This window comes from Gossypium raimondii, chromosome 6, assembly GCF_025698545.1.
Source record: "Gossypium raimondii isolate GPD5lz chromosome 6, ASM2569854v1, whole genome shotgun sequence".
Taxonomy (NCBI): domain Eukaryota; kingdom Viridiplantae; phylum Streptophyta; class Magnoliopsida; order Malvales; family Malvaceae; genus Gossypium; species Gossypium raimondii.
The window spans coordinates 187,751-202,907 of record NC_068570.1 but is presented as its reverse complement, the minus strand read 5'-3'; the positions used below and the strand labels follow the sequence as shown (position 1 = coordinate 202,907).

At 29.6% G+C, this 15,157-nt stretch overlaps 4 protein-coding genes across 4 annotated transcripts; 1 reads left to right on the top strand and 3 right to left on the bottom strand.

Moving 5' to 3' along the window:
* The first annotated feature begins 702 nt into the window (after positions 1 to 702).
* LOC105772879 (AP-2 complex subunit sigma) lies at positions 703 to 2,968 on the top strand. The gene is made up of 6 exons (XM_012594360.2): positions 703 to 869; positions 983 to 1,081; positions 1,164 to 1,214; positions 1,497 to 1,670; positions 2,017 to 2,076; positions 2,701 to 2,968. The coding sequence occupies exons 1-6, from the start codon at positions 867 to 869 to the stop codon at positions 2,740 to 2,742; spliced, it is 429 nt and encodes a 142-aa protein (XP_012449814.1). The 5' UTR covers positions 703 to 866; the 3' UTR covers positions 2,743 to 2,968.
* An 847-nt stretch (positions 2,969 to 3,815) lies between these two features.
* On the bottom strand, positions 3,816 to 4,606 carry LOC105772882 (gibberellin-regulated protein 11). Its single transcript, XM_012594366.2, has 3 exons — positions 4,453 to 4,606; positions 4,304 to 4,349; positions 3,816 to 4,211 (listed from the first exon to the last, which is right to left on the bottom strand). Exons 1-3 carry the CDS (start codon positions 4,537 to 4,539, stop codon positions 4,030 to 4,032), a joined length of 315 nt encoding a protein of 104 aa, XP_012449820.1. The 5' UTR covers positions 4,540 to 4,606; the 3' UTR covers positions 3,816 to 4,029.
* A 2,103-nt stretch (positions 4,607 to 6,709) lies between these two features.
* Positions 6,710 to 7,075, bottom strand: LOC105771643 (ABC transporter I family member 1-like). The gene has a single exon (XM_012593062.2). It carries the CDS (start codon positions 7,073 to 7,075, stop codon positions 6,710 to 6,712), a length of 366 nt encoding a protein of 121 aa, XP_012448516.2.
* Positions 7,076 to 8,322: 1,247 nt separating this feature from the next.
* On the bottom strand, positions 8,323 to 9,017 carry LOC105772881 (gibberellin-regulated protein 1). The gene is made up of 2 exons (XM_012594365.2): positions 8,810 to 9,017; positions 8,323 to 8,710 (listed from the first exon to the last, which is right to left on the bottom strand). Exons 1-2 carry the CDS (start codon positions 9,006 to 9,008, stop codon positions 8,529 to 8,531), a joined length of 381 nt encoding a protein of 126 aa, XP_012449819.1. The 5' UTR covers positions 9,009 to 9,017; the 3' UTR covers positions 8,323 to 8,528.
* Positions 9,018 to 15,157: the final 6,140 nt, after the last annotated feature.

Below are 15,157 nucleotides of genomic sequence, written 5' to 3'. Positions count from 1 at the left end.
TTAGTTAGCATCGTTACTCTTGTTACTTGCAGAAGGATATGCGTTGGGATTATATGTAGTTGTAGGCATTGTATAAAAAAAAATACGATAATCTATAATGAGATGAAGATGAAAACAATTTTACAGGAGGGTTAATTTCTTTCAAGTGTACATTCAACGATAATATTTTGGTCACTTTAGATTTTCGTCGATAAATGATCATATGAATAATGTTAATAAATATATCATCGTTCTTAAAGTTTGATGGCAAAAACATAATTTAAGTGATTAAACATGAAATTTACCATATATTGTTTGAATTATCTAGCAGGTTGATCAAACATGCCATAAGTAACTAGTCATGTTAATTCTTATCCGAACTCAAGAATCCGACTTGATTAATTATAATTCTAACTTGATCTAGTTAGATTCTATCATAAAATGTCAACACTTGAACTTAAAATGATAAATCTAAAATAATTTGAGTACGAAATAACTTATACTTTAAAGTCATATATGAAAGAAAATTATCGAAATGACTCAAATTCAAAAATACAATAAATAAACCTGGAATCTAAAATGACTTAAAAAGTTAACCTATCCTAAAATAGTCGGAATCGAAAATTATCCGAATAAAAGAAAAATTAAAATCCAAGTGATGTAGAAGTAATTCAACAGATCAACGGTTAAGAAACGCCATCACACGAGTCTACCCGTGTGTGTTAGTACACGCTAGTGTCTTCTTGTCATCTTGTAAACTTTCAAATCCTTCTGAGTATTCAGCCATCTGTGAAAAGAGACTCTGAAAATTATAACTTTTTGGTACCTAAAGGCTCGATTTTTTTCTATTTTTGCCAATTAAACCCTAAAATTCTTTGGTTCCGACAATGGTACGAACTTAATCTTTACTCATTTTACTTCCTCGAAGGTGACAATTTTCTTTATTGGCAGTAGAAAATCCGGGAATATTTTTGATCGTTTTTGTTGTGTTTTATAATGGCAGATCCGATTCGTTTTGTTGCAAAACAGGCAAGGCAAGACTCGTTTAGCCAAATACTATGTTCCCCTCGAAGATTCTGAGAAACACAAGGTCGAATACGAGGTATTGCATTTTCCCTTGACCTTTTAATTTTGGGTAATTTTCTTAGTTAGGGTTCTTGAGTATCTTGATTATGCATTTACAGGTTCATCGATTGGTGGTTAATAGAGATCCAAAATTTACCAATTTCGTTGAGGTAGGTAATTTCCCATTTCTCCTTAAAAAATTTGTAAATAATTTTTGTTCTTTTTTCGATTTCCTTGGAAAATTTTAGGAGTAATAAAGGTTTTTATTTCTTTATTTCTTTAATTAATCTTGATTTTAGAGAGAAACCCAGAAGAAATTAATAAGAACATTAATACAAATGCTGTGGGCAAAAGATCTAGACCATTAAGCATGCTCTTGCTGAATGTTTGATTGATTGTATGCATATATATATATATATATATATATATATATATATATATATTTGTTGCAGTTTCGTACGCATAAGGTAATTTACAGGCGGTATGCCGGATTGTTCTTCTCCTTGTGTGTTGACATAACCGATAACGAGTTGGCATACTTGGAATGCATCCATTTATTTGTGGAGATATTGGATCATTTCTTCAGCAATGTTTGTGAGCTTGACTTGGTTTTCAATTTTCACAAGGTATGTAACTAATCCAATAGTTATTGTTGACTTTTTGGGTGATCGTTACTTGCTGGATCGAAATTTACTTCGTGATTCATATGAAGCTGCCACTTTCAATTTGCTTTTTCTTTTTGCAGTCTCTTTCTTGTGCATGTGAAAGCTAGTTTTGCTTTGTTGTCTGCTTTTATTTGTTCGTTCATGGGAATAATCATGCGTTATCTTGTTTATTGAGCATGTCCACCAAGTTAACAATTAATGACTGTTGATATGAATTTGAGCTTATTATCAATGTTAGTGTGTGAACTAATGTGGATTGTTGAATCATCTGCCATGAAATTTACGGTTTCCCTTGAAATTCTTGAAGGTCTATCTGATACTCGATGAATTCATTCTTGCTGGAGAGCTTCAAGAAACAAGCAAAAAGGTGCACATTTAACTATTATCATGCCGATGGTTCTACAGTTACCATTCTCCTTTTCCAGTCATCTACTTCTCTATTATCATCATCATGGAACTTTCATGGTTTTTGTGCACATATTATACCACAACGACCAGTCGTGTACTCTTTGAAAACAATAGCAGTGAGATGGGTGGAAGCCCCTGTACTAGGAGTTAGAATGCATTTTGCCCCCTCTGCTAAATACATAAACAAATTAGTCCATGTATGTTAGATTAAAGGGCAAAGTGATCCTTTCTGTTAAAATTTTCATCCATTTCTACTGTTAAAAATTGGTGTAGCTAAGAAAATAACCAAACAGTTACACATGAAGTGTCACTTGTACCTCATGTTGACGTACAAAAACTAACAATAAGAATGGATGGAATTTTTAACAGCAGGACCAGTTTTCTCTTTGATCCATCGTACAATGATCAATTAGCCCATTTTGTTAGTAGGAAGGGGGGCAAAAGGCTATCTAGCTCCTTGCATAAGAGCCTCCATGGTACTTTTACCCAGTAAGATGTATTTTACGCAAATAAGGACGGGATGCTAATGCTTGATGGTTTCGAAACTATAGCACTGAAAGTTCGTGTTGTTGCATTTTTGCAGGCTATAATAGAGAGAATGGGAGAGCTGGAGAAGCTAGAGTAAAGATGATTCTGCATGAAACAGAGATTAGTGCAATTTGTGTTGAATTTTCTCCATTTGTTGCTTTTCTTTTTCTGTGTGTGATATTATTAATTTGTGTGCAATTTGAAAACTGAATACATGGTGTCCCTTTACTCCTGTTTTCCTTTGCTACAATATTGACTACCAAAAATAGAGCTGTGGGACAGTTTTTTTAAGGATTGTTGATATATATTTGAAGTTAAAAGTATTATCGATGTTAAATATTTATTTATTTATATATATATATGTTTAAAATAATGTTCTTTTAATTCTCCATAGAATGATCTTATAACTTGGTGTCACTTTATGTGCTGAATAATAAGAGAAATCACTCTTTATATTTCAATTAATTTAATTCTAGTGTTTTTGTTAGCAAGTTTATGAATTGATTAAAAAAATCAAAATATAAATAACTTCTACGATAAACAGTAAAAAGTATTATGGAGATTCTTATACTAAGAGTTAGATTGTATTTTGTCGTAATTTAGTTTCGATCAAATGTAACTAACAAAATAACTAAACAATGACATGTAGCGTGTCTAGTATATTTTATGCTGATGTATAGAAATTAATTTTAACCGAAATACATTAAATTTTTAATAAAATAATCAATTTGCTTTTTAATCTAATATATAGACAAATTTTAAAGCATATATAAAATTAATGAAGGGATAAAATATAATCGACTCCTAATACTAGAGCTTTCATGATATTTTTACACGACTTATGTTTAGTTGGTGCTTATTTTTCGTTACATATGAAAGAGTTCCCATTTTTATTTTAGAACGGGATAAAATAATATTTAGTTCTCGATTTCAGTAATTTTCTCAATTTGATTTTTAATTTTTTTCACAATAAATTGAGTTTGACATTTTTTAAAAATTTTGGCTTATATTATGATGTGGTATTATAAGAGTGTATCATGTCACCTATTTTTTATTATTATAAAAAGTATAATTTGTAAATGATGTTGCACAATTTTAAAATATCATATCATTACATAGGTTAACCTTGAAAAAATTATCAAATTCATAAACTAGTATAGATCGAAAATGTATTCGAGAATGAAATTCAAAATGTATTAATTAGTGAATTACTACATATTGTGTAAAGCTCCAAACTTAAGAATCTTCACTATTATTAAAGCGAAAGAAAGTAACTACAACCATACATATGATTTTACATTGCAATCAATATCTAATTTATTTTCAAAAATCTTATCATATAAGTTTACTTTTTAGAGTCGAAATTAAGCCAAGGGGATCATATCTAAGGGCATTTACGTTTGCCGCCATGGGTGGTCATGTCACGGTAGCACGGGCACACATCATAGTTACCGGAGGTGCCCGGCGGCACGCAATTGCATCGGTCGCAGCATGTCCCGCAAGCTCTCTTACAAAGGTTCGGCCTCGACGATAACTTGCACCTCTCCTTACAAGCTTCGTCACAATCTAAACCATAATTAAGCAAACAAATAGTACTTAGCAACATTTTATTTAAAAACAAAGTGAAATGAACTCGTTTATAATTACAATTCATGTACCTATTTTGTCGTCGGTGAAAGACTGTTCCACCATGTTGGTGATCACCTGGAAAAAAAAAAAAACATGAACATGAACATGAGCCAAAAATCTTACATGTTGTATACGAGAAAAAAAGAACAAAACATTGGTTAGAAATGGGGATTTTTACCATTGGATCAGACGACGACTCAACAAAGCCAAGTAACAGCAAAAGAGAAATAAGAAGGGTAGCCAAAAGAGTATTGGAGATGGCCATTGTTGCTTGGGTTTTTTAAAACTAAATTGATGAACAGGGCATGACATGGTATGGTATTTATAGCAAGCTGGGAGGGGTAATGATAGATAGGTGTAATGGATTGTAACCAAAGGTAAAGTAGGTTGATGTTTGAAAGTAAAGCTACCAGAGTCATCACAAAATTGGTTTGTGTCTTTAGAGATCGCAGTGGGGCAGAGCAGGTCGGTGTGTTTTTTCGGTCTGATTTTTATGTGCCTTTACTAAACATTTACAAACGGGTTTAAAAAAGAGATTTTTCACCAACTTCAATTTAATTCGTAGTAAAATTTAAGTGGATATTAACATGTTTAGAATAGAGTATATGACGACTAATAAAATATTACTTGAAAATAAAATAAAAATATAATTTAAAACTTGAAATATGAATTTGAATAAAAAAAACCTTTTTGAATAATTTCTTGAGCCCTTATTTGAGTAATTTCATAAAGATTTGGCCATTATATGATAATTGTGAAAGATTTAACTCATATGTGAGCAATTCTTAAAAGATTGTGCCTCAATTTGAACATTTATCTTAGATGTGTTCATGAGTCGGGCTGGGTCCATACAATATATCTAAACTAATTTTTTAAGCTCGGTTTGAAAATGTGTTTACTTTTTTACCCAAGTCTGACCCAATTTAAGAGAGGTAAACTTGGGTCAGACTCGGCCCGTCCATATTAGATATTTTTAGATTAATTTTTTTATTTAAAATAATTTTTTTTTAAAAATATAATGCACTAAAAACGTTAAAACAAAAGTTTTCTAACACATTAAAAACATGTTAAAAAAAATATTTATATTAAAAAATACTACCATAAATATAATAAATGTTTTAGCATATTAAATATAATTTTAAAATTTTATATTTTGGATTGAGTTATTTAGTTAGGTAAGTTTTTTTTTTTAAATTTGGGTAATGAATTTGATTGTTATTGGGTTAGTGATTTAATTTTATATTTGGTACTGCTAGTGGAATTTTTAGACTCCACAAGCTAGTTCAGAGGTTGATAAGTGTCTTATTGGGATATAGTAAATTATTAAAAAAATGTTTAAAAAAGAGATATTTGTCAATTTTTAAAGTTACTTGTGAAATAAAAAAAGTATACTGTTAATGAACCAAATACTCACCCTATATAATTATTTATTTAATATATATAATTACTATAATTATTTTTATATAATAATATGTTCAAGTTGAGCTGAACACTAATTTTTCCATGACCGGTTCATATAGAAAATGGATTTTAAATTATACCCAAACCCATTTTCCGACTTTACATTTTATCTTAACCCTCTTATTTATTGATGAGGTTAAATAAATAAAAGAGATAAACATTAATCTCATTTGCAGAATGAAAAGAAAATCCACTGCCATTATTCTTGTTATTTTCCAATAAATAAATGAATGAAAGAGATTGAAGAAGTATTATTCAAGGTTTTCTTTTTGGAATGGGCAAAATATCTTTCATATTTGATGAATGTTTATGAGGATTAATTTTTTTTTATTTCTTTTGATGATGTTATTTTTAAGGTTAAAATTTAATTTTTCTTCCTAAAAACATAATGTGTCTTACCACTACACCAAACACTTGTTAATTGTATCTGATCACGGTTTATGAGGACTAATTTTTTCGGGACTCATGACTACTCGCTTGGATAATGTTATCTCCAAAGTTCGAATTTAAGTTATCTTCTTAAAAATATAATGCATCTTACTACTACACGTAATATTTGCTAATTGAAGTATGATTCGTAAGAAAAAGTAGATAACTTTTATTTCTGAATATGAAGTAACCATGCATGTTTTTCATCTTTAACATTTATTTAAAAAGTTCCAATGACGCGTTCCCCTATCGATGTCATGCATTCAAAATATTATATGCTTTACGAACCAAATTAATAGCATCTAGGACCACCATTTTGATCAACTTTGTTCAATTCAAGAATCTCAATAGGCTGTTCGGTAGGTTGGATTTATATATATATATATATATATATATATATATAAGTTGGGTTGGATATAGATTTTTTTTTTGTTTGAATATATAGATTTCATTAAATTAAAGGAATGGGTACACTGTAAAACACGTAAGAAACATAAAAACACAAAGGGTTACAAATTAAAGGCTAGGCCACAAGAGCTTGGAGCCTATACAATGAACCCATGCTTACCTTCAAGAACCTCAAACCACTGAACATTGTCGAGGACAATGAACTTTTCTTTCACTGCATCCTTGAGGGAAAGCCAATTTAGTTGAAGCTTGTATTGGTGGAAGGTTCCTGACTGACTAATGTCATGGCCATTCCGAAGCATTTGATCAGCAGAAGGTCGTGAGAACCCCGCTAACATACGCAAGAATATGGTCTTGCCAGAGTCATTATTACTCCCTTTCAGCACAAGTGCTCCACCATTATGAACCGACCCATTCACGTGCCGCAAGATTTGTTGTGCATTTCTCATGCAAGACACATCGTTGAGAAGAATTCTAGGTAGTGTAGGCTTCCTCATAGACATTAATTGAAGTTTAACAATAGTTATCTAAAATTGAGTTTTTATTGAAGAGAACTTAATATATTAAGATTGATGAACTAGTAAAATATTTAGACATGTGAGACCGAAAAGATATTCTATTGAGTAGACTTGTATCAAGCTATGAGACAGAAAAGTTATCAGCTTGCCTAGGTGAGACCGAAATGGTATCTTAGATGGTAATACTTAGTGAAGATGAGACCAAAAGGGTATTCCTAAATGAGGGTGGTAAGTACTTAAATTAAGGGTAATTATTGGCTTAGTTAATAATTAGGTGACTCAATTGATTCTAGGCTAATTAGCTCATGTTGTCAAAACTAAGAATAGGAAAATCCGATAACTTAACTTAGGGTTAGTGTAACACCCTAGGCAAATCTCACATCGGCAAAGCACAAGAAAGATTTGGGCTACATAAAGCGGTAGCAACATTAAAGCGTATGGGCACTCCCAATAACAAAGACGTGAGGGTCATGTGCGTCCAAAGTGGATAATATCTTACCGAGCTGGGTGTTGGCTATGACACTTTGACTTTTTTAAGGCCAGTTTTTTTTTTGACTTGGATCGTAATAAGCTAAAATAAGGAGAGATTAAAAGTAAAAGAAAATGCTTAAATTATAACTAAAATGGAGTAAAATTGTTATTCTATCACTATCACTTAGCTAAAGGGGTGAAAGGCATTGCCTGCCCGTAGCTACGCCGGTGGAGAAGAAAATAGGAAAAATATGTGGGAGAAAGTAGGCAACGACCACCAACAATGACACAACTTTAAGATTTTCTTTATCTTTTTTAAGAGAGGAGTTGAATTAATGTTTGAATATATATGGATACAAGGTTTAGGCTTAGGGTAGATATTAAATGAAAATTTTAAATTTTTCTGGTGTAAAATAAATAGATAAAATAATCGCTCTCTATAAACAGCTGCATACTTTCATTTCCTTCGAAAATGATATCATCAGTTTCAAAATTCTCTTCTCTAAGAATATACTTAAATCGCATTCTTTAATCAATTAATTAAATGGAATTCAATATAATTATGCCTTTGTCGCATATAATATAAATTAAATCCCTATGCTTTTACAACTCATACATTAAAACCTATTCAATATCGCATTATTTAAGTCATTAATTTTTTTTTATCAAGTGCTTCTCGTTGGATGCAGTTTATTTCCATCTATAACAAAGGTGATGATGAGATATCCGGTAGATATCATTTGCCGATGAGACCATGTAAATGAAAATAAAGAAAATCTCGATTATTTGTTTTTTATATATTCAAACTCAAAATAAGAAATCATACATCATATAATATCGCTAAAAAAAACAAGTGATTAAGTCAAATGAGTCGTGCTTTTTTTTTTTTTAACTAAACCATGCATACGTTTATTAATTTCATAACAACATCAAAAGAGAAAGATCCGTTCCGATTGTCGATTAACACTCAAGGGCACTTGCGTCGGCCACCGTGGGTGGTCAAGCTAGCATAGCAAGGACACATTTCTTGGTTACCGGCTGTCCCCGGTGGAACACAGTTGCAGCGTGCGCAACATGTCCCGCATGCCCTCTTGCATAGGTGTGGCCTCGATGATAATCGGCACCTCGCCGCACAAGCCCCGCCGCAGTCTGAAAAACAAAAAGAAAGCCAAACACAAAATCAACATGTTTAGAAAGTGTCTTAATGCCCTCTTAGCTTCCTACAACATTAATTTTCTCGACAATTACCAATTTTCGCAGGGGGGGCAGTTCCCTTGCGCTTGCTGGCACTTGTCACCAGTTGATCAGCAGCAACAAGTTGGAGAAGGAGAAGAGAGATGAGAAGTGAAGCAATGAAAGCCTTAAAGACGGCCATAAGTAAGACAAGAAAATAATAGAGAAACCGTGTTTGGTTCTTGTGCGTCTTTAGTGTTCTTGTGTGGAACATAAGTGAAGTATTTCACGTATATATAGCCCCCAAAAAGTTGAGTGGACAGAGCAAAGAAAAGAATAATTAATGGTTGTAGTAAACTGGTGAAATAGGATAAGCTGTAAGCTAAGGAGAAATAAAAAAAGAAATGTGAAAATGGTGAGCTTGTTGGGAAATATCTGGTGGAGGAACAACCCCACTGGAACCATCTGGAATAATAAAGTACCCATTTCTTTCTCACATTTATATTCCGACCCTTTTATATATTATCAATAAATCAAATAATTACGTATTATTAAAAAGATAAAACATTATTTTATTTAATAATAATTATAAAATTATATATGATCAATATATCAAATATTAACCTAATTTTATATTTTTAATTTTTATTTATTACCATATTTTTCCTGTGGGGTTAATAAATTAGACAAAAAAAACTTGGGATTTTTGTCATGATATCTATCAGTCTGGGGTTTGAAAAACAGGGACATAGGCATAGCCCACCACTTTGGTTTTTTTACTATTCTTTAAAATGTTTATTTTGGGTTTTTTACAAAATTATTATAAAAAAATAAAAAATAACCAAAATATTATAACTTTTTTTATTTACCAAAATATTATAATTTTTTTATTTACTAAAATATACTTAAAAAACAAAAAACAGAAAAAAAACATGACACAGTCAGATCAGGCCAATCACATTGCCGGCACCAAAGGTGCCAAAGAGATTGGGGGCACCAATGGTGCCAAAGAGATTGGCGGCACGAATGGTGCTAAAGGACTAAAATGTAACTTTCTATAATTTTAAGGACTTGATATGTAAATTTATCATTTTAAATTTTAAAAGTGAATTGCTGCTGTGCGCACTAAAATTGAAATGTGGCTAATTGCCTTTTAAGCCCTCCTTATTTATTTATTTTTATTCTCTTTTAACTCACTTTTTATTTAATAAATAAGCCCTCAACCTATTTTTGTAGTTAAATAAGCTCTTAATCTATACTTTTACTCATAAAAGCCCTTTATTTTATTATTAAAGTAAATATATTTTACCTAAAGTAAAGCTATTTAAAAAGTATAAACTAATTCGCATTTTATGTATTATTTTAGTAATTTGATGAGAATAGTTTATTTAAAAATTTACTAAATTTGATGAGAATAGTTTATAATTATAATTTATTTTTTCTATTTGGGTTACATTTATGGGTGATCAGTTTTATTATTACTTCTAGTTTTCAATAAGGCATGCCTGTATTTCTATTAATTTTTTAATTAAATCTAATATTAGTTAAGTGATAATTAAGATACTTAGAATTCTAGTTAAGTAATAACTCTATTTTAATTTAATAAACTATTCTTATTTAATAAACTATTCTTATTTAATAACTCTATTTTAATTTAATAAACTATTCTCATTTAATAACTCTATTTTAATTTAATAAACTATTCTCTATTCTCTATTCTCATTTAATAACTCTATTTTAATTTAATAAACTATTCTCATTTAATAACTCTATTTTAATTTAATAAACTATTCTCATTTAATAACTCTATTTTAATTTAAAAAATTAAGTAAACTATTTTAATTTAATTTTTTAAATTAAAATAGAGTTATTAAATGAGAGAATTCTAATTAAGTAATAACTCTATTTTAATTTAATAAACTATTCTCTATTCTCTATTCTCATTTAATAACTCTATTTTAATTTAATAAACTATTCTCATTTAATAACTCTATTTTAATTTAATAAACTATTCTCATTTAATAACTCTATTTTAATTTAAAAAATTTATAGTTTATTAAATTAAAATAGAGTTATTAAATAAGAATAGTTTATTAAATTAAAATAGAGTTATTAAATGAGAATAGTTTATTAAATTAAAATAGAGTTATTAAATGAGAATAAAGAATAGAGAATAGAGAATAGTTCCCATAAATTTGCATGTTAGGTCCTTAAAACTGCAAAAAGTTACATTTTAATCCTTTGGCACCATTTGTGCCGCCAATCTCTTTGGCATCATTGGTGTCGCGGATCTCATTGCCACCTTTGCTGCCTCCCATGTGATTGGCCTGATCAGGCTGTATATGTTTTTTTTTGTTTTTTTTATTTTTTTGTATATTTTGATAAATAAAAAAATTATAATATTTTAATTATTTTTTATTTTTTTATAATAATTTTGTAAAAAAACCCTGTTTATTTTAGTCCTTGAAATATATAAGTACAAAATCTCTAAATTATTTCAAAGTTTCTGTTTTATTTGCTTTGGGAATAATATTGTTCTGGAGATGACAAATCCGTACTATATGAACTTGAGATCAATGGTCATGTCTTAGACAAGACATGAGAGTGTCTTGTCAACACAAAACAAAAAAATTCAAATTACGACAAAACCTTTATACTATACTCTAAATTACATTTTAGCTTTCTTACAGAAAATGGGTAAATAAACTCCAACTGTTTATTAAAATTTGACGTTTATGTATAAGGTGTAATAATAAAATTAGTTTTAAATTTTATATGTTTATTTAATTTGATCCCTATTTTTATTTAAAGTAAATTAAAACTTTTTGAAACTAAAGGGTCAAAAACTTTAGCAATAAATTTTTTAAAAAATTTTAATTAAACTATTTTAAAATTATAAACAATATTAAAAAAAATTAAATTTATAAAATCTTATATTTTAAAACTTAAACAAAGGAATAATTCAACCACCTCCATCCATGGCCAGCTAATAGTAGGCCGGTGCATGCAAATTCAATGGCATCCATGTCAGATTATTGGGTAGTTTTCTTTTTCCTTTTCATTAATTAATTAAATTTTCTCATTTTTCTTATGTTTTAAATCATAAACAACATTTTCTATTAGTCAAAGGTATTCATTTTATATTCACATTATGAGATCGAATAATAAAATTATTTATTAACATTATGTACGATATTTATCTCTTTCAGTAATACGTAATTTGTATAAAAAAATTGTGTTCTAAATTATTGTTGTAATGATGAAGACTTGTATTAAATTTTAAATTCATAATTGTCCAGAATTTGACTCTTTACATGTAAGAAATCACAAGTGTACTCGTCCATTTTACGATTTGAATGTATTCCTCTTCGAGCCAGGAGTGATATATCCACATAAATATTAATAAGCGATAATAAGGTTTAATAATTCCTAAATATATAAAATCTAAATTCTAAACAATAAAATATACCAAATTTTGTAAAAGAGAGAAATTTTCATACACACAAGTCTATTTATATAGCACTATGATGAAAATTAGGCATAAACATAAATTTAGTCCCTAACATTTATTCATTTGTCATTTTAGTCTTTATTATTTTTTCAAGGTCATTTTGACCCTCAACCTTTAAATTTTAGTTAAATTACTTGCTTTTGGATGAAAAATTTGACTGAACTGTTAAAATTTTACAACATTGATGTGGCCTCTAACGTGGTAGTCCACGTATAATTCATATAAATTCAAAATATATATATTTAAAAATCAACAAATTTTTAAAAAGTTCATACAAACTTTTAGAAAATTTATCCATGTTAGTCGTGAATTATACGTAAAATGCCACATGAGCTGCCACATCAGTGTCATTAAAATGTTGACAGTTCAGTCAGTTTTCCGTGAAAAAGCAAACAATTTGACTAAATTTTAAAGGTTGAGGACCAAAATAACCAAAATGGCCAAATAAATAAATGTTAGGGACTAAATTGATCTTTATACCTAAAAACTAAGAAACAAACTATTCTAAATAAATTAAATTCATTGATTTTAAGTGTTTGAAAATACCAAAATATTCATTGATATATATCCTTAGTAAATCAAATAATAGCTCATTAAAAGTATTTTAAAAATAAATTTAAATGCTTTTATTTAAAATGAAGTATCAAAATTTGGACCTTAGTTAGATGAGATAATATTTTGGTCCCTCCATTAATTAATTGTTTAATATAAGCCATTTTAACATTAACTCTGTTTAGCTTTGGCTCCTTTTTTTTTTTTAATTATCTCGACTCTCCGTCAAAGTAATACTACTTACGAAGTCCCTTTATTATAGGAATTGATCAAATTAGTCTCTCTACTATTAAATTGATCAATTTAATCTTTAATTATTAAAAAGATCAAATAAGGCCAAATTCAAACAAAATTAGCATTTAGTGTTTAAAAATGACAATAGCAGTTAACATTGTTAAAAATTGACATTATTTATTACTTTTTAATAGTATAAGGACGATATTAATTTAACCCGGTCTTTATAATAGAAAAATCTCCCAAATGCATTCATATAAATATATATATTATATGTTCATACTAGGTTTAAAGAATTTGAGGGACTAGAACTCCATGTGATGGTTTGATGGTTAACGGTGTTTATTGTCCTAAATATAATCTGAGTTCGAGTTGCGCTAGTCACATTTATTGTTCGGGCTTTTTGCCCATCATTATAATTCAAGTAATAAAAAAAAAAAAAGGGAATAAGGCTGCTAGCTCCCACTACTATTTCCCCATTGATAATAAAAGCAGATAATTTGGGCAAAAGTGAAAACAATGGATCCTCTGACGTCTGTTTCATGATTTGTATATTTATATGATTTCATATTATCATTCGGCCTCCTATATTTGGATGCCTTCTTCAATATTTTTCGTCACATCGATGCAACCAAATTTGAAATTGGAACTCAAAAGGGACTACCTTACAATTCTATATCATATGAGTGACACTGCTACATTTGGAGGCATCTAGAAATTATGGAAACTAATTAATGAAATTGAAAAAAAACTCGGTTATATCAAAATTCAAAATTTAGTCCCTCTACTTTTATAATGTTTTTTATTATACCGAAATTGGTAACACTATTGGTTGTGATGATGTTATTAAGCTTGTAAGAATTAGTAAAAGGGAAAGGTTCGCGTGCATGAGAATTGGAGTCGAAGTTTAATGTAGGGCAAATGAATGGATCTTCATATAGTAGAGGGACTAAAATCAAAATTAGGCCAATTTGAGCACTTGATGATGCAAAAATAAAATGCAATCAATTGGGACAGCTGTATCAAAGTCTCCCTTTCCACAACAGCTGTAAGTGGCTGATACTTATCCATCGAATTTCAATTTCAGCAGTTCTGGAAGTATGTTTCGAAAATGAATTTTAGTGACCCTTTTTAGGGCATATAGAGTTGTGCTCAACTCAATGCCCAATTATGCCTTTGTTTTAGCTGTATTAAAGATGGTGTTATACCTTTTGAGCATTTTAGTGCACTGCTTAACTACTATCAGCATTCAGCAGCTAATGATTTCGATTCCCCACTAACCCTAATATATTTTGATATTTTAAAAAGTTAAAATTTAGCCCAAATATGAATTATTATATTAAGACAATGAAGCTAGATGCATTGGTTCCCACAATATGTGTTCATCTTGTGGGCTAATGAGGTAAAGGGTCCACAAGATACAAAGTTTTAGGTTTTTAATTGATATAATTTGGTTATCGCGAAGTATCTAATGAGACATAAGGTATAAATATGATAATATATATATATAAGTTAATATTTGTACCTATTTTACTTATAAACCATAATCAAAATATCTAATTCTGTAAAATAAAAATCTAAGTCCCTATAAATATTGAAAATCAGCGAGGCAGGCTGGCACCTATAGGAAGTTGAAAACCTCATTCGTAGTTTATCCAGCCAGATCATATATGAAGTAAATGGATAAAGGGAACTATTACTAACTGTAGGGGAGGGGAGGGTAGGGCCATTTGGACACACACACGCACGAATGAAAATCATTGTCTCTGTCATGGTTGGACTAACATCGGGAACTGTGAACCTAGAACCAAACCAAAAGTCAAGTTTGGTACAAAAGAAAACAAAGGGTCTATAAAGATAAGAATATGTCACAGCTGGCTGCCTACTCCCCCAATCATTAAAACTTAATGCCTCACAGCTTGCAAAGGATGATCCCTATTCCATTCCACCTTTCTTTTATAAGGAAAACAAGAACTGCGAATGAAATATATTGTTTTGTATTAATTTAATTTTATAATTATTCGAATATATATTTATATTTGAAACTGCAAGTATCCCTTCTGGAGTTTGGTATTAATAAGTCGAATAAATGTTAAGCATTTTGTACCCAACTCCGATTCCCAAGT

What these genes read in the sequence shown, in the direction of transcription:
- LOC105772882 (XM_012594366.2), bottom strand. Translation starts at nt 4,539, where the DNA reads ATGGCCATCTCCAATACTCTTTTGGCTACCCTTCTTATTTCTCTTTTG. An exon ending in AGTCGTCGTCTGATCCAATG is followed by an intron (nt 4,350 to 4,452) that starts GTAAAAATCCCC and finishes TTTTTTTTCCAG; the next exon opens with GTGATCACCAACATGGTGGA. An exon ending in TTTCACCGACGACAAAATAG is followed by an intron (nt 4,212 to 4,303) that starts GTACATGAATTG and finishes ATTATGGTTTAG; the next exon opens with ATTGTGACGAAGCTTGTAAG.
- LOC105772879 (XM_012594360.2), top strand. An exon ending in AACACAAGGTCGAATACGAG is followed by an intron (nt 1,082 to 1,163) that starts GTATTGCATTTT and finishes ATGCATTTACAG; the next exon opens with GTTCATCGATTGGTGGTTAA. An exon ending in AATTTACCAATTTCGTTGAG is followed by an intron (nt 1,215 to 1,496) that starts GTAGGTAATTTC and finishes TATTTGTTGCAG; the next exon opens with TTTCGTACGCATAAGGTAAT.
- LOC105771643 (XM_012593062.2), bottom strand. Translation starts at nt 7,075, where the DNA reads ATGTCTATGAGGAAGCCTACACTACCTAGAATTCTTCTCAACGATGTG.
- LOC105772881 (XM_012594365.2), bottom strand. Translation starts at nt 9,008, where the DNA reads ATGTTCCACACAAGAACACTAAAGACGCACAAGAACCAAACACGGTTT. An exon ending in TGCCCCCCCTGCGAAAATTG is followed by an intron (nt 8,711 to 8,809) that starts GTAATTGTCGAG and finishes TTTGTTTTTCAG; the next exon opens with ACTGCGGCGGGGCTTGTGCG.